This window comes from Haliotis asinina, chromosome 1 (assembly GCF_037392515.1).
Source record: "Haliotis asinina isolate JCU_RB_2024 chromosome 1, JCU_Hal_asi_v2, whole genome shotgun sequence".
NCBI lineage: Eukaryota > Metazoa > Mollusca > Gastropoda > Lepetellida > Haliotidae > Haliotis > Haliotis asinina.
In genome coordinates this window covers 14,741,852-14,767,789 of record NC_090280.1, presented here as the reverse complement: position 1 = coordinate 14,767,789, position 25,938 = coordinate 14,741,852, and the positions used below count along the sequence as shown (strand labels likewise).

General features: G+C 42.4%; 1 protein-coding gene across 2 annotated transcripts; it reads right to left on the bottom strand.

Moving 5' to 3' along the window:
• Positions 1 to 349: 349 nt before the first annotated feature.
• On the bottom strand, positions 350 to 25,667 carry LOC137287387 (cubilin-like). 2 transcript variants are annotated; one of them, XM_067819658.1, is made up of 17 exons: positions 25,583 to 25,667; positions 23,772 to 23,859; positions 22,636 to 22,760; positions 12,989 to 13,147; positions 12,371 to 12,473; positions 12,036 to 12,157; positions 11,443 to 11,613; positions 11,009 to 11,093; positions 10,294 to 10,424; positions 9,220 to 9,363; positions 8,264 to 8,357; positions 7,616 to 7,746; positions 7,008 to 7,166; positions 3,071 to 3,158; positions 2,406 to 2,518; positions 1,996 to 2,151; positions 350 to 1,267 (listed from the first exon to the last, which is right to left on the bottom strand). In XM_067819658.1, exons 1-17 carry the CDS (start codon positions 25,629 to 25,631, stop codon positions 1,077 to 1,079), a joined length of 2,109 nt encoding a protein of 702 aa, XP_067675759.1. In that variant the 5' UTR covers positions 25,632 to 25,667; the 3' UTR covers positions 350 to 1,076. The 2 variants fall into 2 exon arrangements, with proteins under 2 accessions (XP_067675759.1, XP_067675751.1); XM_067819650.1 differs by having other exon boundaries at positions 25,472 to 25,614.
• Positions 25,668 to 25,938: the final 271 nt, after the last annotated feature.

Sequence of the window (25,938 nt, the reverse complement as noted above, 5' to 3'; positions counted from 1 at the left end):
TGCAAGGGAACAAGACAATATCTAGTCAGCTCAGAATCAATTTTTAGAATCCATTCCAAACCGCGCCATGCATTAGTCGGGACAACTATTACCACCAGTCACATCCGTGTACAATGTAGTATACGTGAATTATACGTGAACAGGTTCAAATTCCATTTGACCAGATTTATCTTCCCCCGTTCCCCCTGTTCATGCCTCATGACGTGTCCTCCACGACGGCCTGAGCTCAACATAACAATCATGGGATTGTCTGGTCCACGCTGAAGTATGCTAAACTGCAAGTAGATTTCACGGAACATTGTTGAGTGTAGCGTTCAACAACACAGTCAAAACAGGGAAGGTAATTCCATATGGTAAAAAAACTTATTTATTACCATGTATGCCATGTTTTTGCGTAGATGCTCAAACTGTAATCAAACCAGCAAACACAGTCAAAAGTTCTCGTTGGGAAAATGTTCACTGTATCATGAAAGTGTGTGAACGGACGAATGAATCATAGGAAGACACGATGTAAAAACAGAAGTACAATAAAGCTGCAATGGTTCACTGACGTTTCCAAGTTATTGATGATCTCCAGTGTGTGATCACACTTTGAAGGGTTAATATGGGCGGTGTAGCATCATTGGTTATCCATGTAAATCGGTGGATATTCGTGGCATATGCACACATTATGAGAGAAATACATGAATAAATGCGGACATTAGTGCAAGCTTATCATCAATGGATGTGGATGTGTTATTCGAAACCCAGAAAATATACAGTAACTGAAGAGCACGATACCCACAATTTTCGAACAAAAAGAAATCTCAGAAAAGTAAGCCTTCATGTTTATGTCTTCTGTTTAAAGATATATCGTCGAAACTTCATTTGCGTTTCTTTTGCTGTTCAGTATATATGTAACTGAGGTTCTGACTACTTCTGTTCAGCCATAGCAACAATACCTTCATGGACTGTGCATAAAGTGGTATATTCCTGATAATGTCAAATATCATTCAAACATTGAGACTATCCTTGTCAGAATCATCAAGTCAAAGATTGTCAAAGACAACTGATACGTAGACATACAGTGTATGTCATTATTGTTGAGATTCTTTCGTCTCTTCGTCCGCCAGATCCAGGTGTTTCTCTATGACCATCTGGTCCTTCTGGGCCCGGTTCCTGTAGTAGCAGCAGGTCGCCGACACAAGGAACACCAGCCCCACGCTGTTGGCAAGTCCAACCACTGCTGCTATTGCGGGAAGGACGCGGGGATCCTCAGGGGAAGCAACTGCAACATGAAATATAGTTTTGCAAAGGGAGACAACTTCACCACGAACGACCATGTGTGGACAGTAACATACTGAAACCCGTTTTCAGAAGATATGTGTGTAACATATATATCTATAGGATTATATATTTCCTCTCTGTGCGAAATTGCATGTGATTCATTTTCATTGTAAGCGAAATATTACTTATTGTAGTGAATATCGATTTCTGTTACTCTTTGTCCTCTTGCAATGTGTTCATTAACATGTTCATAAACTTACACTAAGGTATGTTGTTTATCTATCAGACAATCACCACTTAGACTCAAGTACGCCGTTTATCTACTGGACAATCGAAACTTACACTAAGGTATGTTGTTTATCTATCAGACAATCACCACTTAGACTTAAGTACGTCGTTTATCTACTGGACAATCGAAACTTACACCAAGGTATGTTGTTTATCTATCAGACAATCACCACTTAGACTTAAGTACGTCGTTTATCTACTGGACAATCGAAACTTACACTAAGGCATGTTGTTTATCTATCAGGAAATCATAACTTATACTTAGGTGAGTCGCGTATCTATCAGACTCTCTTGTGTATCTTTTGGATCTTGCTGTTTTTGCTGAATACAAATATATTGAAAATATCAAATTTCCCAGTGTTATATATTTTGCTGGTTCTGTGGGGATTTCTTACACCTTTTGTCACGGCAACATTTAACCGTAACACAATCGCAACTTACACTTTGGTACGTCGTCCACATATCTGACCCTGAACCTGCTAGTTTCAGAGTGAGGGTTTGATGTAAACTTGAGTAGTATGGCGGAATTGGAGCTGGTCAAGGTGGTGTTGCTGGACGTGCACCAGGACGCCAACACAGGGCTTGTCGTGCTGTTACCTGGGAGACAGGTGCGCAGAGTGCAGAAATGAATGCGTTTGAACAATATTTCACTAAATTCAGTTTTCCTGTTACCTGAATAAGTGATTTGTATATTTTATGATGCTATTAAAGAAACCAACAATTTCAGTCGACTAGCAGTTCCTTGTGGACGTTTAAAAATTGCGCCATGTCTGAATGTAAGTTTCCCGTCGCCTGGGCCTCGTCGTGAAATGAACGGCCATTCAATTAATAGAAACCGTCTGTAGTCATACCATCAAACACGGTGATGTTGTCGGAGCAGTCAGCAGGGAGGGAGTGGTCGAGTAGCTCCAGTGTGACAGCGTGACCTCCCGGGGAGGTGACCAGGTAAAGGCAAGTCAGATTCCTGGAGGCAAAATGTGGTATTAAACTGAACCGTCAGTCAAGTCATGTGTATTTATTCATGTCTTGTAGCAGTTTGCCCATATGGGCATTAGTGTATCACTGTCGTCATGAGGCGCTTAAACATGAAGATATTTGGGTCACTATAAAAATTATAGAAAATATATTTTTCTTGTCGTTATAAGGAAATGATATTCGTTTTTCACGACGCAAAGTGGACATATTCTTAAACAATAATCAACATTCCACCATCTGCCTTCATTTACTTTTAACCTTAGAAAACCTGATCTTAATCGTGTATACAATATACCATATTTCTTTACAGTGATGGCCGTTTAGCACTTTTCTGGAAATAAAAGACTTTTGTGCTCCTTATATGATCTCTATCTCGTGTTTTGAACCTATTAGCATCAAACAAACATGAGTGTGCATAATAACACATGCGGTGTACCCATGCGCAGAATCAAACCCGAGCCTTCTATCTGAGGAAGCCAAAGCCTTAAACAGACTTTAACCACCTGCCCACTCTATCGTTCACTGACGTGAAAGGACTTACCTAGCATAGGAGGTCGGATAGCCCGGTGATTCCAGGAACTGGTCCTTCCCCGATGATTCCAGATCAGTAGTTCCGGAGCACCTGTTATCTGGAAAACATACATGTCATATTGTCTGAAAACGTCATGGAGTAACTTTACGTGGGTAGCATGTAAGCCATGAAATATATCCCGTGGTACGATAAGGCCTAGCAAAGGTTTTTCTTGACTCTCCTCAGTTTACAAAATAGCTAGGTTGGTCACTGATTTATTTGCAGATTGATATTCTATTAACTAGATAAGATACATTGAGTTTATACTTTATATTCAAATGAACATTTCTGGTTACGGCGTCAACGAACATAAAACATTTTTGTTTAAATTTAAACTTATATATATTGGCGTAATGGGTATCGATCGGATAACGATAAAATGTTTCGTGAACGAAAAATAAATACAATCTTTTAATATCGTACGGCCTACCTTCAGACAAGATGACGTTTATGTCATAAACTGTTATATTCACAGGCATATCACGCATTTGCTATCGTTAATCCGCCACTGCTGTTGAAGCAATCTCAAAGTTTCGCCGGACATGACGTCATATGTTTTCGATCCTTTCATTGACTGAATAGTTTTAGCAATGTCATGATAGTATGGCATGCCCATTGTATTAAAAACTTGCACTGTACTGTCAAACATTTCAAATTGCAGAGATAATAAAGGTTTTGCCTTTCTAAATTTCTCTAAACCAGTTTTAAGTCTAGCCGTGAACAAAACACCTGCGGAAGTAGATTTCCCATGTCATTTATCGTGGTGAGAAGCTAACAGCCTTATCATCATTATCTAGAGACTCATAATTACTGTCAGTAACTGTCCTTTTTGCATTGAAACCTTCTGTAGACTAAATAATATAACGGCACCAGTGCCTGTTTGCAAATGAATTTTTCAATTCATTGCCGATATTACGTAATCTATTTTGCGGTTTTGGCTTGCCATGAAAATAAATCAATCAGCGTGGTCACATGACTAGTAACGTGACCTTGTAGGGTAGTGTGTAAAGTAGGCAGGCGAAACAATAGCATCTTTGGAGTAAAGATTTAGGATATGTATGCGTTTGATCACGAGGTAGATATTGCATTAATGATTCCCGAGTTAAAATTAATCTTTCTTTGAGTTTTTACTGATGTTGACGCCTGAGACTTTGATTCATAGTATATTTATGTCCCAGCAATAGCGGGGGTCGTCTTATTGACATGCATGCCCGCATTATTCAAGCTATAAATGGGAATCGTAATGGCCGATCGAAAACATATGACGACCGTATAACGACATAAGGTATTATCATGTTTTACTTGGTAAGAGTTCAAATTAAATACTGAATGGCCATTAAAGTATCATATCTGAACAGACTGTAAACAGAGCGAAAATGGATATCTTGACACAATGTATATGAAAGGATATAATAGGGGTGTCTTTGAAAATCAGTCCCCGTCTAAATGTAAGTCAAGCAAGTGTTGTTTGGAGTTTTCTTTATAACATCATTATTATGAAACACATTTTAACGGGGTGTTGTGTGCACGGAAACAAAGCGCTCACAGACGTTGGTGGTAGTGATGTAGTTTGTGTGGCGACTTGGACCAGAAATCGGGTCTATTTACGCCTAACACATGAATTGACGCTGAACGGCATACACTACCTAAATACTTTCCTTACATGACAGAATCTTCTACCTAATGATATGTATTAAAACATCAAGCAAATAATTTTATTTTTGAAAATATATAAATACAAACAATGTACATAAAATATTATGTTCGTTCAACAAAAAGCAGAAAATCAAACAGAAAGAGAAATGTTATAACGATTTAAAATCAATACATATATTTGGCTTAATGTTGCTACTGGGGAACATATGCTTAGACTATCTAATATTTGCCTGATGCGGTAGCGTACTCTCATATCGGGCTCGATGTGGCAACAAGGGAGAATATCTCGCATTTTTCAAGCACAGTACTTTTAAAAAATTGTCTGATGTTGATATAACGGGTAGCCCAGAACTGCGTCTTATCCCTGTATTGGTCACACAGGGGTGATACTCAATCAGAAATACGTAGGCATTAAGCCCCACAGTGCCCAAGACGAAGCCTAGTTAAAAACCGACGGCGAATTTTACAACTTTGCATTATTAAAGACCGAGTCTGTACATCTGTCTTCCAGTAGATCTGCCATCCCACAAATTTTGCCACTGAATGGAGACCGACTTCCCAACGGCACATTCGAAATCTTTTTGGCAGGGCCTGAATTTAAAATTATCAGCCTCGTCCTCTAGTAATCCTGATATGGCAAGAACATCAGCTGTTTCATTACCTTGCAAACCAATATGAGTTGGTACCCATACAATATCACATGGGAAATATTTAGCATTCAAATTTGTGTCCACAGTTTCAAAAGTTCAAGAACAATATCATTTCTGGACCCACTTACACCAGACTCAATAGCCTTTATAGCTGACAACGAATCAGGAAAATTACTGGACGTAGATTTTCGAAGAGCTAAGAGAGCTTTGAAAATCTAAGCCCTCCTTCGTGAATATATTTATCCACAATCTCAGAGCTTGCAGAATTGCTATGAGTTCAGCTGCAAAAGACCGGATATATAATCATGAAGCCTGAACATCTCGGAGGTACTCTAATCAGGGATCCAGAAGGACCCAGCAGTACAGATCATGACCAAATCCTTGGAAGCGTCAGTATAAATGTGGGCAAAACCTGCATAAAATCCTCAGAAATCGCTCTCACCACATTCAGCTTCATATTGTTTTGGAACTCAGTTCAGAGTATAGCCATGGCTTCATAAGAGGCCAGGGAGCAGTTTCGGGAGGGATAGATAAATATACCGGACTCAAGTGAACAACTTCATGTTGACCTGAAAATTTCAGACTGTATAAACCAAACGGAATCTTGTCATGAGACCAGTCACTCATGATACACTCCACACTGTCATTACGTATATCCGTCACTGATTGATAGCTGTCCATTGTCATCTTTATTTCTGGGATATATTTTGGTCCTCTGAGAAACAAGAGCACACCAAAAACTCAAGAGCCGAGACTGGAGTAGTTATAGAAGTTCCAGTGCATATTCTAAGCACTTCAGGGTGAATCAGATCAAGTTTGAAGACTTTCAGAAGCAACATGTACAATTGGCAGTCATAGTCAATCCTCGATAACATAAGTGCTTTAAATAGTAATAACATGGTCGAGTCATCCGTTACCCATTGTGTTATGACACACACTTCAATAGATTAAGGACATTCTTAGAAAGACACAATATATGTCAAGACCATGTGAGACTCTCATCAAATGACATATCAGGAAGTTCAATTCTGATACAACATCCAACTTTTAATTTTTGAAGGGTGATCATAGTTACCGAGTTTGAATTGATTCTGGAACAAACTCAGAGCTACCAATTCGTCTCCCAAACGAACTGTCATCTGCAACCTTAGCAGCATCAACACTAACAGGTAGGTCGATGAAATAGCCAGACTAATTACACTTCCTTCTAGAGTGCCACTTTCTATGATGTGCATACCAGAAAGTTCAGAACCAATACTACCCTGAATGATCCTTTCAGGGAGAAATCATTGAATCCATCTAAACTTGTGACCTTTATTCCAAACTTTGAAAGGCAAGCCTTTTACCAGATCATATCATATGCCTTTGTAGTATCATAGAAGTTACATACCGATAGAAATATCTCCCTTGGTCTTTCCAGCAAAATACAAACATCATTTAAAGAAGTTACGTGAAAATATTGACATAAAGATATGACTGCATTGAAAACAACGTATCCTCCAGCCAATATTTCGTCTGACTAGATGAATACCATTCTTGATTTGATACATCAATTCGTAGTCTATCTTGTTAGTTATAACATGACCTTTCAGTTACTGCACCTTCAACTGCGGAGTATTCCCACGTCACGTGGACGAAGTGCCCGGCTGTTGAGGCTATGAGTTCCACAAATAGGTAGGCAGATGTACTTGTGAAGACCGGCGGCCGAGTGAATCGCTGACCGCAGTACTCCCCCAGTCGGGGTGACGACCGGTTGTATCCTGCGTGGTGAAGTGAGTGAGTGAGTGAGGCTTTACGCTGTTTTAACAATATTCCAGCAAAATCCTGGCGGGGTCACCGCAGTTTTCAAATGTTACACCCATGTTAGTTATCACACCCTGGTCTTCGGGAAGACGGGCGATACTCTATCACCTGATGAAGTTGGGAGTCTTCGCTTGGTTTGTTGTTTAACGCCGCTCATAGCACTATTTCATCTATATGGCGGCTGTCTGTAAATAACAGAGTCTTGACAGGACAATCTAGTGATCAACAGTATGAGGATTGGGATGGCTTCCGTACCGGAGTACTCCGTCCGCAAGTGTGTCGAGAAGTACAGGCATGTGCATACGTACGTGTCGGATGTAAGTGCAGGTTATCACTAAACCACATTTTACCTCAGAAACTTAATATATGAACATTCTGTTAATGAATATTTTAACAGCCTACTGACCGTCGTACACCACGAAGTGCTCGCCCCTGCACTGTACACCTTCCCTTCGGACCAGGTTGCTGTCCTTAAATGTTAAACTGACCAGGTTGTCCGTTCCTATCGCCTTCAGCCTGAATGTACACTGGGCAGAGCTGAAACAGAAGCTGGTCAGGTAGATGTTTCTCCTATACTTTATGGTACATGACACAGGTGAGTGGCTGCGTGATGTTGTACGTTGTGGTATATACACACTTGAGTTGTACACAAGGCTGTGGGGTAGCCGGGTGGTAGACGTTCGTTCGCCAGGCTTAAGACCCAGGTTCGATTCCCCATATGGGTCAAATGTGTAAAGACCATTCCTGGTGTTCCCCGCCGTAATATTGTTGGACTATCGTTAAAAGTGGCGTAAAACTAAACTCCCTCAAACACACAAGACTGAGTTAGCTGATCCACGAGTTAGTGTATTGACTGTTATCCGGAGCTCACTGTTACGCTTGGCGATGAATGTGAACCCATAAGCTCATGACGACACAAGACTAAACATAACGACAGATGACAGCACTCACTCACTCACTCACTCATTCACTCACACTCCGTCGCTCACTCCGTCGTCACCGTATTCACACTATCACAGGTGTATCGCGCTTTGTGAGTGGGGTTGGCGTGTACCTTGCCGTTCCCTGGAAGACAGGGAGGTCCATGCGCAGGGTGTTGGTTTGTCCTGAGACCATGATATCGTTTGTCTTCTCCTTACACCTGTACCCTGAAATGTGTGAGGTCGTAAATGAGACACACATACTCTACATGTAATCTGTAAAAGCAATAACAAGTCTCACACTGGACTTTGCTGATGACGTCTATACCCGTGTGTAACGAGAGTAACAAGGGCTATGCAAGGTAACAGATACATTTAACATTTAACAAATTAATACCACCACCGTTATGCGCGAGTGCGTACATGCTCCTTATTTGCCCAGCTTTTCACAATGCGCCTGAAGTGAGGTTTTAAGAATTGTAGACGAATGCCAACCAGATCCGCTCGCTATTGTTGGCGACCAGGAAGTATCAGGATATCACCTTCTATATTATGAGAACACAACGTTTGGGAGTTAATGCTTACCCCTTCAGCAGGTGAATGAGAAGGGGGTACAGAGCTATATTTATAGGTACAGGTAAACAATAACAAAGTAACAAGTGGAATGAATTAACGAAAGATGGAAGCTAGTATAAACAAGCACTGATAGGAAGGCGACAGTTATGATAACAATGATGGAAGCCAATGGTAATTACATTACACATGATAGGATTATGTATACATAACACAGATTGGGGATTAAGGACGATGTACATGATTGGGGATTAAGGATGGAAGCCAATGGTGATTACATTACACATGATAGGATTATGTATACATAACACATGATTGGAGATTAAGGATGATGTACATGATTAACACGTTCGGGGATTAGGGATGAAGGATGATGAGGTACAAACACAAGTTGATAAGGATGTACACGGGTAGATTGGCCATATGTTGGCACAATGTTGTGTAAACCGAAACGTTGTGTTCTCATAACAAAGAAGTTGATATCCATAAAAAATACTCTATCCAGGAAGTGGTTCACCTTCGGCCTTGACCTCCACCAGGTATCTGACGCCAGGACCATCCATGGCTTGCCCAATGACAAGCTCCGTCTCTTCGGCCCGGTAATATGGCTGCCCCTCGTCCGAGCACTTGGGTTGGTGCAGGAAGCCCATAGTGTCAGCATCTGTAAGAGTGAGTGAGTCAGTCAGTGCTGTGTGTTTAGGTTTGTCAGCATCATACCTATACTTGTAAGTTCTCCAAACTCACAGACGCCGGAGACCTGCATTACTTCTGGTATCAACCCAGTGAAGACAATATACACGGCATACACACAGACGCGCGCGAGCGCATGCACGCACGCACGTACACAAACACAAACACACCCAATGACCATGCTTACGAAACAAACAGCTACATGTATATCAATTTAATGTCATGTTTCAAACGAAATTATCATTCACAATTTATTAAATAACGTTTGTACTCTAAAGTGTGTGCCTACCAACACCCAGCAATTCACCTTCAGGTGAGAACAGCTTGATTAACTGGGGCGGTTGGGTAGCCTACTAGTTAAAGCGTTCGTCACACCGAAGATCCGGGTTCGATTCCACCCAAGCGTCTATGAAGCTCACTCCTGGTTTCCCCCGCCGTGGTATGGCTGGAATACTGATAAAAGCGGCGTAAACTAAACTCACTTTTGATAAACAACAACTGAAGCGGCTTTACAAATGACCAGGAAGAGACTTTAACCTGCCTCCTTCTTCATGCCCGCTCTTCTAGAAGCAAATACGATGTAACTCTGAGATTATCCGTCCTTTTTGTGTGTGCCTTATCTCCAACCTCACCCCGCAGAAACACAGATATAACTGGAATGTTGCCATCACAAAAAGGAGTAACTTGCCACGACGGCTGAGAAGTTTGAGGTGAGAAAACGTCACGGAAACGAAAACTGAGGGATGGCGTTAGATGGGAAACGCAGAAAGAATACCCATATCCTTTTAAATACCACAGGTACTACGAGAACCTCAATCCCATGGTGTGTTTCACTGACGAACTTAAATAAAACTACAGATTTTACAACTGCATAGTAATTATAGAGCCTAGTCACACTTACAGGAAGACACTTGTATGTAGTTGACGCCGCACTTTGGGGGTGTCATTGACGTTGACCCTAGAACAGTGATAACCAAGCTACTGGATGGTCCGAGTGAATGGATACCGGCTGACACGGGGCAGGACTGGCCACTGCGAAGGATGCAGTCTATGGTTAGACAGATCAGGAAAACTTTTACATGCTAGTACATTTGCAGATGGTCCTTGACACGAGTTGTAACAACAGGTGTATATGACCTTCATATATTGTAACCGCATCGCGGCTCGAACCCATTTCTTCGGGCTCAGCTATAACTGCACATACTGCGTCGACACAGCGGCAAGTAAAGTTGCATCCCTTAGATAAGACAAGATCCGCCTTGTCTTCGATTTCGATTCTGAAAAAGCGATTGTTTGGTTATCACATTGGTTTATACCCAATACTGACATTCTTCTACGATGTGTTGAACCACATACAATTCGTGTAGGGTTATGATTTTAATAATATCGCAATGCGTCCACCTTAAAATTAATATTTTCCATGAGAGAATTATCTGTGTACCCGTTTAGTCCAAACATGCACCTGAGCAGTAATTGCCGATACATTATACTGATGTGGTCTGTAATTGAGGCTCTCTGAACTTGCAACATGAGTAAGTCATCATAAGTAACTGCCTTGACTTTGTTGAAGCAGATTTAGTCCCATTGTGAAGCCATAACGGTATACTGGTACTCACTCCTGTCTGAAGGAGAACGGTATCCACATGTAAACTGGGCTGAAGGGAATCTGGACAGTCGGGAACACACTGCTGTCACAACTTCCTGGAACAGCACGGGTCATCGCTGAGTCTATGTGTAGTGAGTGTGGGTCTGCTCGCTGTGTGTGCATGTAGAATTATGAGATTGGTAACTTTGAAGTTTCGTTTTCCAAGACTGCATGTAAATCCTTAATACTTTCCCTAACACCCATCGATCTCTCAAAATCGTCTCAAAACCATCTCGTCTCGAGACAGGTTGATGTTTGAGGAGTGTTTGTAGTATCTCTGTTTCTCCAACAACACCCAGGTCCGCGTCAGGTGATGTGAGCGGTAACAGCGTGTATTTCTGTATTTCTTATGTTGTTTTTGGCACCAAGGAACAGTTTGTCTTCTGTCTATGTTCTTCCAGTTACCTGATGCTTTGAGCTGTCTGTACACCATTAGACCAAGCTGCGCTGGGCTACGGCTGTTCACTCTCTGGGCAAGTCTGGTTTGAAGGAGCAACGAGCTCCCGGAGCTGTAGACGGTGGTGAAGCCCGTTTCAGTACACCACAAAGCAATGGGGGCGCTGTTATTTGACGACCCTGCAATATAATTGATACTGAATAACATTCCAATAGTATAAGGCCGGGGGAATCCCGAAGTGTGCTTGGCATATATCAATATCAACGTGCTTCACAGCATATCGTTCCACCACTACTACCACCATCACCGACACCAACTCCATCACTAACACTACCAGCACCAACGACAACACTACTACCACTACCACCAACAGCAACACTACCACCATCAACAACACTACCACTACCCCAATCACCACAACTGCAGTCACAACCGCCATCACCACAACAAACGCCAACACCACCAACACCATCGTCATCGCCAATAACAACACTACCACCACCAATCACCACCACAACAACTACCAACACCATCACCACCAACAACAACACCAACACTACAACCACCACCAACTACGACATCATCACAACACCACCCTTACCGTCGTAGACTGTGATGTGGTCTGTTGTACAGTTAATATCTGCAGCCGTTGTCCTCGACACCGGCCTCAGTAACAACACGTTGGCCTCGTCGGTCTCAAGCTGGAAATTACAGGTCGAGCCCCTGGAACAGCCAAATAACAGTTGTATTAACAGATAGTGACATACCTTTACAAACCGATCTTGTAAAAGCCCCTTGAAAACCTTTGACAGTCACTGCCTTCGATATTCAATATCACCACGCAATAAAATATTCCAATGGGAATAGGAAACCTGTTGGACACCAACTCACCACGCTGTATAAAACATGACTTCAACCTTTACCTATATTACTCACCCCGCACTGTAGTCGGGTAGTTCCAGCCTTACGGGTGTGGCACCTATCCCCACCGTCTGCACCGTACCGGGTATACACCTAGGGTAGTTCACACCACCATCCCCTGTGGGAAGACGTGTGAGAATGAATACTTTGAAAATCCGATGTGAGCACTTTTCCACGGACCCCGTGAAGGTCCGGAGTAGAACAGGCCTTCAGCAACCCAGCTTGTCGTAAGAGGCGACAAACGTGGTCGGGTGGTCAAGCTCGCTGACTTTGTTGACACATGTCATCGGTTCCCCACTGAGCAGATGGATGCTCACGCTGTTGAACACTGGATTGTCTGGTCCAAAGTCGATTATATTCCATATAGCTGGAATATTTCTGAATGCGGCTGCACTCACTCACTTGTCCAGGTATATTACAACGGCTTGTATATGCATGTAGATGTGATACAATGACATACAGTGAGCAGAATATGGCACGACCTCCTACGCCTCTGGCGATCGATGATCAACGCCGGAACACAGAAGGGTTAGGGACGTTACAGTCAGTCTTATACAATTACTGAAGAGGAATTTCACACCGCGTGATACTCATGTATCGATATATTTCATGAGTGAGATGAAAATGCCTTACCTTCATTCACCTCCCAAAATCTGAGAGCGAATCCCCGGCCCACAATAGCACTGTCAGTAGTGAAGGACATGTACATGGACCCCCCGGGCTCTGACTTCACCAGGGTAGGTGCAGGTCTTCCACATAGTCGTTCCAACATGCTTCCCCCATCGTCAGCCCCTGTATCAAACATAGCACACTGATATTGGTCACATTGTCTTATGCATGTTAGTCCCTGTGTCAAACATAGCACAATGATATTGGTCAGATCGTCTTATACATGTCAGCCCCTGTATCAAACATAGCACACTGATATTGGTCACATTGTCTTATACATGCTAGTCCCTGTGTCAAACATAGCACAATGACATTGGTCAGATCGTCTTATACATGTTAGTCCCTGTATCAAACATAGCACACTGATGTTGGTTACATTGTCTTATACATGTCAGCCCCTGTATTAAACATAGCACACTGATATTGGTCACATTGTCTTATACATGCTACTCCCTGTATCAAACATAGCACACTGATATTGGTCACACTGTCTTATACATGCTAGTCCCTGTATCAAACATAGCACAATGATATTGGTCACATCGTCTTATACATGCTAGTCCCTGTATCAAACATAGCACACTGATATTGGTCACATTGTCTTATACATGTCAGCCCCTGTATCAAACATAGCACACTGATATTGGTCACATTGTCTTATACATGTTAGTCCCTGTATCAAACATAGCACACTGATGTTGGTTACATTGTCTTATACATGTCAGCCCCTGTATTAAACATAGCACACTGATATTGGTCACATCGTCTTATACATGTCGGCCCCTGTATTAAACATAGCACACTGATATTGGTCACATTGTCTTATACATGCTAGTCCCTGTATCAAACATAGCACACTGATGTTGGTTACATTGTCTTATACATGTCAGCCCCTGTATTAGACATAGCACACTGATATTGGTCACATCGTCTTATACATGTCGGCCCCTGCATTAAACATAGCACACTGATATTGGTCACATTGTCTTATACATGCTAGTCCCTGTATCAAACATAGCACACTGATATTGGTCACATCGTCTTATACATGTGAGTCCCTGTATCAAACATAGCACACTGATATTGGTCACATTGTCTTATACATGCTAGTCCCTGTATCAAACATAGCACACTGATATTGGTCACATTGTCTTATACATGCTAGTCCCTGTATCAAACGTAGAACACTGATATTGGTCACATCGTCATATACATGTGAGTCCCTGTATTAAACATAGCACACTGATTTTGGTCACATTGTCTTATACATGCTAGTCCCTGTATCAAACATAGCACACTGACATTGGTCACACTGTCTTATACATGCTAGTCCCTGTATCAAACATAGCACAATGATATTGGTCACATCGTCTTATACATGTCAGCCCCTGTATTAAACATAGCACACTGATATTGGTCACATCGTCTCATACATGCTAGTCCCTGTATCAAACATAGCACACTGATATTGGTCACATTGTCTTATACATGCTAGTCCCTGTATTAAACATAGCACACTGATATTGGTCACATTGTCTTAAACATGTCAGCCCCTGTATAAAACATAGCACACTGACATTGGTCACATTGTCTTATACATGCTAGTCCCTGTATTAAATATAGCACAATGATATTGGTCACATTGTTGGTCACATCGTCTTATACATGCTAGTCCCTGTATTAAACATAGCACACTGATATTGGTCGCATCGTCTTATACATGATAGTCCCTGTATTAAACATAGCACAATGATTTTGGTCACATCGTCTTATACATGCTAGTCCCTGTATCAAACATGGCACACTGATATTGGTCACATTGTCTTATACATGTCAGCCCCTCTATTAAACATAGCACACTGATATTAGTCACATTGTCTTATACATGCTAGTCCCGGTATCAAACATAGCACACTGATGTTGGTCACATCGTCTTATACATGCTAGTCCCTGTATCAAACATAGCACAATGATATTGGTCACATTGTCTTATACATGTCAGCCCCTGTATTAAACATAGCACACTGATTTTGGTCACATTGTCTTATACATGTTAGTCCCTGTATTAAACATAGCACACTGATATTGGTCACATTGTCTTATACATGTCAGTCCCTGCATTAAACATAGCACACTGACATTGGTCACATTGTCTTATACATGCTGGTCCCGGTATTAAATATAGCACACTGATATTGGTCACATTGACTTATACATGCTAGTCCCTGTATTAAGCATAGCACACTGATATTGGTCACATTGTCTTATACATGTCAGTCCCTGTATTAAACATAGCACACTGATATTGGTCACATCGTCTTATACATGTCAGTCCCTGTATTAAACATAGCACACTGATATTGGTCACATCGTCTTATACATGCTAGTCCCTGTATTAAACATAGCACACTGATATTGGTCACATCGTCTTATACATGTCAGTCCCTGTATTAAACATAGCACACTGATATTGGTCACATTGTCTTATACATGCTAGTCCCTGTATTAAACATAGCACACTGATATTGGTCACATTGTCTTATACATGCTAGTCCCTGTATCAAACATAGCACACTGATATTGGTCACATTGTCTTATACATGTCAGTCCCTGTATTAAACATAGCACACTGATTTTGGTCACATTGTCTTATACATGTCAGTCCCTGTATTAAACATAGCACACTGATATTGGTCACATTGTCTTATACATGCTAGTCCCTGTATTAAACATAGCACACTGATTTTGGTCACATTGTCTTATACATGTCAGTCCCTGTATTAAACATAGCACACTGATATTGGTCACATCGTCTTATACATGTCAGCCCCTGTATTAAACATAGCACACTGATATTGGTCACATTGTCTTATACATGTCAGTCCCTGTATTAAACATAGCACACTGATATTGGTCACACTGTCTTATACATGCTAGTCCCTGTATTAAACATAGCACACTGATATTGGTCACATCGTCTTATACATGCTAGTCCCTGTATTAAACATAGCACACTGATATTGGTCACATCGTCTTATACATGCTAGTCCCTGTATTAAACATAGCACACTGATATTGGTCACATTGTCTTATACATGCTAGTCCCTGTATTAAACATAGCACACTGATATTGGTCACATCGTCTTAAACATGCTAGTCCCTGTATCAAACATAGCACACTGATGTTGGTCACATCGTCTTATACATGCTAGTCCCTGTATTAAACATAGCACACTGATATTGGTCACATCGTTTTATGCTTGACAAGAGAATACATAATATAACGTTCATTTCGATATATTTTGGAAGTTTCGTCTATTCAGACCCTGTGGTCAGAAGGGGCACTTATAATCACGGAGTTAGTTATATCATTTTCCAAAAGTAGGTTTTCAACTCTCTTCAGAAATTTTCCAAATGATTGAAGAGCCGCATAAACCAACCACTGACGTCATGGCTTTGTTTTGCTGACCAGCTCATACCTCATAAACAATTCTCCTGGACATGTCAAATCCCTGGGATTTGGTACGCCATACCTAGATGTGTGAACATAAATACTCCTTGCCTTCAGTAATTGGAAGACCTGGCTCTCACCTGATTTTGAACTGATTGATCTTGCAAACTGCTCAGCTATAATGTTCCCTATCTCTGGGGTTCGAAGCCTTCCACATGCATACAATTTCAGACACCTCCCCTTGGACTACTGGCCTCATGACTTTAAACTGCACTTCGGAAATGCTAGAAATGCTAGAAATGCTAGAAATACTTGTATGTACTAGTAAATTAATTTTTAATTACCGCAGTGACGATACTGTTTTGTGTTGTGTTTGACTACTGATATGTGTAGAAATGGTATCTGTAGTACTAGTATATGTAGTATTAGTATATATAGTACTACTATCTGTAGTACTGTATGCGTAGAACCGGTATGTGTAGTACTGGTATCTACAGTACTGGCATGTGTAGTACTGGTATGTATGGTGTTGGTTTGAGTAGGTCTGTGTAGTATTTGTATGTGTAGCACTGATATCTGTAGTACCAGTATCTGTAGTACTGGTATGTGTTGTACTGGTATGTGTAGTACTGGTATGTATAGTACTGGCATGTGCAGTACTGATATCAGTAGTATAACTACCTATGTTTAGTACTGTTTTGTGTAGTGTTGGCATGTGTAGTACTGGTATGCCTAGTACTGGCATCAGTCATATTGGTATGTATAGTACTGTTTTGTGTAGTGTTGGCATGTGTAGTACTGGTATGTCTGGTACTGGCATCAGTAGTATTGGTATGTATAGTACTGTTTTATGTAGTGTTGGCATGTGTAGTACTGGTATGTCTGGTACTGGCATCAGTAGTATTGGTATGTGTAGTACTGTTTTGTGTAGTGTTGGCATGTGTAGTACTGGTATGTCTAGTACTGGTGTAGTACTGGTATGTATGGTACTAGCATCAGTAGTATTGGTACGTATAGTACTGGCACGTCTAGTACTGACATCAGTGGTAATGGTATGTTTAGTACTGTTATGTATAGTGATGACATGGACAAATGTCCGTGAATGAGTTCAACTTCAATATTCTAGCAACATCAAGGCTAGATACACCAGATATGGCCTTCACACATTATGACCATGTGGGAAGACTAAAGACTTAAGTGAGTGTGCAGCGAAAGTGAGTTAGAGAAAGGAGATGTCAGCTCCTGGACTACTACTCATTGACTAACTATAACGTGCACTCCTCCTCATTGGCTCACTATAAAGTGCACTCCTCCTCATTGGATCACTATAAAGTGCACTCCTCCTCATTGGCTCACTATAACGTGCACTCCTCCTCATTGGCTCACTATAAAGTGCACTCCTCCTCATTGGCTCACTATAAAGTGCACTCCTCCTCATTGACTAACTATAACGTGCACTCCTCCTCATTGGCTCACTATAACGTGCACTCCTCCTCATTGGCTAACTATAACGTGCACTCCTCCTCAATGGCTCACTATAACGTGCACTCCTCCTCATTGACTAACTATAACGTGCACTCCTCCTCATTGGCTCACTATAAAGTGCACTCCTCCTCATTGGATCACTATAAAGTGCACTCCTCCTCATTGGCTCACTATAAAGTGCACTCCTCCTCATTGGCTAACTATAACGTGCACTCCTCCTCATTGGCTAACTATAACGTGCACTCCTCCTCATTGACTAACTACAACGTGCACTCCTCCTCATTGACTAACTATAACGTGCACTCCTCCTCATTGGCTCACTATAAAGTGCACTCCTCCTCATTGGCTCACTATAACGTGCACTCCTCCTCATTGACTAACTATAACGTGCACTCCTCCTCATTGGCTCACTATAACGTGCACTCCTCCTCATTGGCTCACTATAAAGTGCACTCCTCCTCATTGGCTAACTATAACGTGCACTCCTCCTCATTGGCTCACAATAAAGTGCCCTCCTCCTCATTGGCTCACTATAACGTGCACTCCTCCTCATTGGCTCACTATAAAGTGCACTCCTCCTCATTGGCTCACTATAAAGTGCACTCCTCCTCATTGGCTAACTATGAAGTGCACTCCTCCTCATTGGCTCACTATAAAGTGCACTCCTCCTCATTGGCTCACTATAACGTGCACTCCTCCTCATTGGCTCACTATAAAGTGCACTCCTCCTCATTGGCTCACTATAAAGTGCACTCCTCCTCATTGACTAACTATAACGTGCACTCCTCCTCATTGGCTCACTATAACGTGCACTCCTCCTCATTGGCTAACTATAACGTGCACTCCTCCTCAATGGCTCACTATAACGTGCACTCCTCCTCATTGACTAACTATAACGTGCACTCCTCCTCATTGGCTCACTATAAAGTGCACTCCTCCTCATTGGCTCACTATAAAGTGCACTCCTCCTCATTGGCTCACTATAAAGTGCACTCCTCCTCATTGGCTAACTATAACGTGCACTCCTCCTCATTGGCTAACTATAACGTGCACTCCTCCTCATTGACTAACTATAACGTGCACTCCTCCTCATTGACTAACTATAACGTGCACTCCTCCTCATTGGCTCACTATAAAGTGCACTCCTCCTCATTGGCTCACTATAACGTGCACTCCTCCTCATTGACTAACTATAACGTGCACTCCTCCTCATTGGCTCACTATAACGTGCACTACTCCTCATTGGCTCACTATAAAGTGCACTCCTCCTCATTGGCTAACTATAACGTGCACTCCTCCTCATTGGCTCACTATAACGTGCACTCCTCCTCATTGGCTCACTATAAAGTGCACTCCTCCTCATTGGCTCACTATAACGTGCACTCCTCCCCATTGACTAACTATAACGTGCACTCCTCCTCATTGCCTAACTATAACGTGCACTCCTCCTCATTGGCTATCTATAAAGTGCACTCCTCCTCATTGGCTCACTATAAAGTGCACTCCTCCTCATTGGCTCACTATAAAGTGCACTCCTCCTCATTGGCTAACTATAACGTGCACTCCTCCTCATTGACTAACTATAACGTGCACTCCTCCTCATTGACTAACTATAACGTGCACTCCTCCTCATTGGCTCACTATAAAGTGCACTCCTCCTCATTGGCTCACTATAACGTGCACTCCTCCTCATTGACTAACTATAACGTGCACTCCTCCTCATTGGCTCACTATAACGTGCACTACTCCTCATTGGCTCACTATAAAGTGCACTCCTCCTCATTGGCTAACTATAACGTGCACTCCTCCTCATTGGCTCACTATAACGTGCACTCCTCCTCATTGGCTCACTATAAAGTGCACTCCTCCTCATTGGCTCACTATAACGTGCACTCCTCCCCATTGACTAACTATAACGTGCACTCCTCCTCATTGCCTAACTATAACGTGCACTCCTCCTCATTGGCTATCTATAAAGTGCACTCCTCCTCATTGGCTCACTATAAAGTGCACTCCTCCTCATTGGCTCACTATAAAGTGCACTCCTCCTCATTGGCTCACTATAAAGTGCACTCCTCCTCATTGGCTAACTATAACGTGCACTCCTCCTCATTGGCTAACTATAACGTGCACTCCTCCTCATTGGCTCACTATAAAGTGCACTCCTCCTCATTGGCTCACTATAAAGTGCACTCCTCCTCATTGGCTCACTATAACGTGCACTCCTCCTCATTGACTAACTATAACGTGCACTCCTCCTCATTGGCTCACTATAAAGTGCACTCCTCCTCATTGGCTCACTATAAAGTGCACTCCTCCTCATTGACTAACTATAACGTGCACTCCTCCTCATTGACTAACTATAACGTGCACTCCTCCTCATTGGCTAACTATAACGTGCACTCCTCCTCATTGGCTCACTATAACGTGCACTCCTCCTCATTGGCTAACTATAACGTGCACTCCTCCTCATTGGCTCACTATAACGTGCACTCCTCCTCATTGGCTCACTATAACGTGCACTCCTCCTCATTGGCTAACTATAACGTGCCCTCCTCCTCATTGGCTCACTATAACGTGCACTCCTCCTCATTGGCTCACTATAACGTGCACTCCTCCTCATTGGCTAACTATAACGTGCACTCCTCCTCATTGGCTCACTATAAAGTGCACTCCTCCTCATTGGCTCACTATAACGTGCACTCCTCCTCATTGGCTAACTATAACGTGCACTCCTCCTCATTGGCTAACTATAACGTGCACTCCTCCTCATTGGCTCACTATAACGTGCACTCCTCCTCATTGGCTCACTATAACGTGCACTCCTCCTCATTGGCTAACTATAACGTGCACTCCTCCTCATTGGCTCACTATAACGTGCACTCCTCCTCATTGGCTCACTATAACGTGCACTCCTCCTCATTGGCTAACTATAACGTGCACTCCTCCTCATTGGCTCACTATAAAGTGCACTCCTCCTCATTGGCTCACTATAAAGTGCACTCCTCCTCATTGACTAACTATAAAGTGCACTCCTCCTCATTGGCTCACTATAAAGTGCACTCCTCCTCATTGGCTAACTATAACGTGCACTCCTCCTCATTGGCTAACTATAACGTGCACTCCTCCTCATTGGCTCACTATAAAGTGCACTCCTCCTCATTGGCTCACTATAACGTGCACTCCTCCTCATTGACTAACTATAACGTGCACTCCTCCTCATTGGCTCACTATAGAGAGCACTCCTCCTCATTGGCTCACTATAAAGTGCACTCCTCACATCGTGGTGTGGGAAACAAGGTCCTCTCCTCCACAGGTAGCTGCCTCCCTCCTCACAACTTACCATCAACCCCCTGTCAGTAACAGAGGACCATTGGTACTGCTGATTCAGTATTAGTGACCAGATGTAACCGACCTCCCATACTGTAACCGACCTCCCATACTGTAACCGACCTCCCATACTGTAGCCGACCTCCCATACTGTAGCCGACCTCCCATACTGTAACCGACCTCTCATACTGTAACCGAATGGCTTGGCAAAAAGGCCCCTGTCAGTAACAGAGGACCATTGGTACTGCTGATTCAGTATTAGTGACCAGATGTATCCGACCTCCCATACTGTAACCGACCTCCCATACTGTAACCGACCTCCCATACTGTAACCGACCTCCCATACTGTAACCGACCTCCCATACTGTAGCCGACCTCCCATACTGTAGCCGACCTCCCATACTGTATCCGACCTCCCATACTGTAACCGACCTCCCATACTGTAACCGACCTCCCATACTGTAACCGACCTCCCATACTGTAACCGAATGGCTTGGCAAAAAGGCCCCTGTCAGTAACAGAGGACCATTGGCACTGCTGATTCAGTATTAGTGACCAGATGTAACCGACCTCCCATACTGTAACCGACCTCCCATACTGTAACCGACCTCCCATGCTGTAACCGACCTCCCATACTGTAGCCGACCTCCCATACTGTAACCGACCTCCCATACTGTAGCCGACCTCCCATACTGTAACCGACCTCCCATACTGTAACCGACCTCCCATACTGTAACCGACCTCCCATACTGTAACCGAATGGCTTGGCAAAAAGGCCCCTGTCAGTAACAGAGGACCATTGGCACTGCTGATTCAGTATTAGTGACCAGATATAACCGACCTCCCATACTGTAACCGACCTCCCATACTGTAACCGACCTCCCATACTGTAACCGACCTCCCATACTGTAACCGAATGGCTTGGCAAAAAGGCCCCTGTCAGTAACAGAGGACCATTGGCACTGCTGATTCAGTATTAGTGACCAGATGTAACCGACCTCCTATACTGTAACCGAATGGCTTGGCAAAAAGGCATTGATCAACTCATTCATCTCTTACTGACGTGACTAAATCTAAATACCTATACTTTGAATGTATTGATTACATTTTTTTTCATTCTTAAAGTGATTGTATCACTCACTCACTAACTAATATGTTTTAGCGTCCAGAGGTCATGTGTCTGTTTTCAGTGTCGGAACCGTTCACGAAATTCTCATAAAATAGTTATAAGCACATCTGGATATGAAGTACCGAGACAGAAGTAAATAAAATATGACAATTTTGTTACCTATTTCCTGTGAAAATTCCACAAAGATAATTCAGATTCAGAACAAAAGGTTCCTACCGCTGTACAGTGTGAGGTTGTCACTGCAGACGCCGTGTGTGTCGTCCAGGTCTACGTCCACTACCTCGACGTATACTCGGGCACCTGTCGTCATGGGATACAGTCTCCAGCTGCAGGACGCTCCACTACAAGAGGAGGGAGTTCATGGCTGATGCTGCACGTATTTGTACTTCCGGTGTGTTGTTAATGTACTATTAGGCAACACTTACACAGTGGGTCAGGTCCATAATTAATCTCTGAATCACTGCCACCACATGTTTTCCAAGTCAGTAGTCAATCACCCTGTCATCAGGCTACCAGCTAATTCCTGTATCATCAGGGCAATAGTCAATTCCTGTATCATCGGGCCAATAGTTAATTCCTGTATTACCAGGTCAGTAATTAATTTCTGTATCATCAGGTCAATAGTGAATTCCTGTATCATCAAGTCAGTAGTTAATTCCTGTATAATCAGGTCAACAATTAATTCCTGTATCATCGTGTCAGTAGTTAATTCCTGTATTACCAGGTCAGTAGACTAAGTTAATTTCTGCATCATCAGGTCAATAGTGAATTCCTGTATCATCAAGTCAGTAGTTAATTCCTGTATAATCAGGTCAACAATTAATTCCTGTATCATCAAGTCAGTAGTTAATTCCTGTATTACCAGGTCAGTAGTTAATTTCTGTATCATCAGGTCAATAGTGAATTCCTGTATCATCAAGTCAGTAGTTAATTCCTGTATAATCAGGTCAACAATTAATTCCTGTATCATCGTGTCAGTAGTTATTTGCTGTATAATCAGGTCAGTAGTTATTTTCTATATAATCAGGTCAGTAGTTAATTTCTGTATCAATATGTTAATAGTTAGTTCCTGTATTATCAGATCAATAGTTAATTTCTCTGTCGTGAGGTTAATAGTAATTCCCGTATCATTGGGTACAACATATATCTCTATTTCATCAGAAATAATCAATGTCTTTATCATTTAGGCCACAGTTAATTTCTGCTATATGGTTTGGACAATAATAATTTTCTGTATTATAACAAATCGTTAGATATCTGGTTCGAACTGCACACCAACTCCGAGCAGACACTCTGTCAACTATACCACGGGGTCCGTGTTACAGACAGTAATCTCTTGCTGTTTTACTCACTTGTCGTAGCTGCTGGGATAGTTTGTGGAGAAGATGCTGGCCTGTTGGACCGTGGCTGCCAACTCCACATGGCCCGCACAGCCGTCCACTGAAATAAGCATAACACATTGGTTTCCTTACGTTTCTGATTCGTGACGTCAATCGCTAGTGACAAATTCAAGTGTATAATTTAACATAGCATTTTTCCCGTGTGATGAAAGAAGCTGTTTCTAACACGTACAGTCACACATATACACACAACATCGTGGCTGTTTCACCCTCAAGTCTCGTAGCTTTAAAAATAAAACGGCAAAACACTCAACAGAACGGGTGTGTTTTGGATAAATACTGAATGCTACAAACATACGTTAATTTACGTGTAACCTCCAGTTGGCGTTCTTGGGATTTTAACAGTTTTCATTCTGTATGCTTCAGCATCCATACATCTTGGACCTATACTTGCACCAGTTCTTGACAGCCCACGGCTGGTCTAGTGGTTAAAGTGAGTGAGTGATTTTAGTTTTACACTGCACTCAGCACTAATCAGCTATATGGAGGCGACCCAAGTGGTGAAAGTGTGCGCTCATGCTCATTCCCCATATAGGTACATAGTGTGAAGCCCATTTACTGTGTCCCAAGTCTTAATATTGCGAGAATATTGCTGAAAGCGGCGTAAAATGACACTCACTCCAAAAGACACTCACTAGACAAAACGCTACGCATAACACTGCAGAGATTCAATGTTTTGGCTGCCTTCGTTATTCATAACAGCGCGGTTGGAATAGACTTCTTATCGTGTTTCATCCACGTTCTTTGTTCAGGAATCAGTGATGCATACTGCAGGTTTCAACATGGGTATCATATACTCCTGTATTATAAAGCCATAGTTTAGAATCAGAGACCATCACTGAAGGTGGGGCGTTCTCTGACAACACCCCTGTACACCTTGGTATCTTGAATGACGCCAGGAACACATCCTGGGTTTTATTGTGAGAATTTCTAAACACTCGATCAATCAATGACAGAAACCCGATCTGCACCTGTGTATAAATACACTGTAACGCTCCATAGAGCCCTGGTTAACTGGTGTATACATTAAACTTTTGTAGCAACACAGGCACATGTAACTGGCTATAGGCATTTGATTACAGAAACATGACAAACAATAGGTATATTTGCTACTGATGTACAGTGACGTCATCCAATCATTCAGTGAACCATCGATAGTAAGGATCCAAGATTTTACGACAGAGTGTGAGTGAGTATAGTTTTACGAAGCCGTTAGTTATATTTCAACACCAGAAATGGGCTTCACACACTGAACCCTTGTGGAGAATCGAACCCGGGTCTTCGGCATGACGAGCGAAAGCGTTAACCACAAGGATACCCCACCTTCCCTTAAATCAAGACAGTGACGTGGTGGGTGTTCAGCGTTTTGGTGGATCGCACCACCTGTGTTAGAAAGTAACATTACAGGATGTCGTGCACTAATACGGAGTATGGAAATAGGTTGGTGGGGAACGCATTCAAACCCATACCACCTCGAGTTACAATAATTTCAGTACTGCCTAACGTTGCTATATTTATTCGACTGTAACCATTACCCGTGTGTATGTTGGTCCCGGGCATAGCGTACCGACTGAGTAAACTTTCAAAGGCACACAAGACACAAAAGATCATAAAGTCTTTCACATGCGAATACCAGTTCATAAACAACCTACCTGCCGGCTTTACGTAAATGCACACGAAAACCAGGGACCATACCACCTTCTGGAAACGCATGCTGCAGGCGAATAAGATCGCTCGTGATATAACGGAGTATGTACACCTACCTCTCCGAGTCACCATACATACATGGGCTGTGTTGTGGTCTTGCTTCATCTACCCTGGGTGGGCGGGTAATGTCTTTAACCCTTTCAGTTTCAAACAAACAGAATGCGAATGCCAGTAAACAGAAAAACATTGTGGAAGTTGTCGACAGTCGTTTGTTTCGTTCTTTGTCGCGCTGTTGATGATGCAGTTGCTGTTATGCTGTTGTTTTGTTGTAATTACTGGTGTTGTTGTCGTAGTTGGTGTTGTTGAAGTTACCGATGTCGTTATAGTTCCTGTTGTTGCTGGTGTTGGTGGTTGTGGCGGTTATGGTGATTGTGATGGTGATTGTCACCTTTGTGTCACAAGGCTGCTGGGT

What these genes read in the sequence shown, in the direction of transcription:
- LOC137287387 (XM_067819650.1), bottom strand. Translation starts at nt 25,598, where the DNA reads ATGGTGACTCGGAGAGGTAGGTGTACATACTCCGTTATATCACGAGCG. An exon ending in ATTTTGGGAGGTGAATGAAG is followed by an intron (nt 12,474 to 12,988) that starts GTAAGGCATTTT and finishes GTCTTCCCACAG; the next exon opens with GGGATGGTGGTGTGAACTAC. An exon ending in CTACCCGACTACAGTGCGGG is followed by an intron (nt 12,158 to 12,370) that starts GTGAGTAATATA and finishes TGGCTGTTCCAG; the next exon opens with GGGCTCGACCTGTAATTTCC.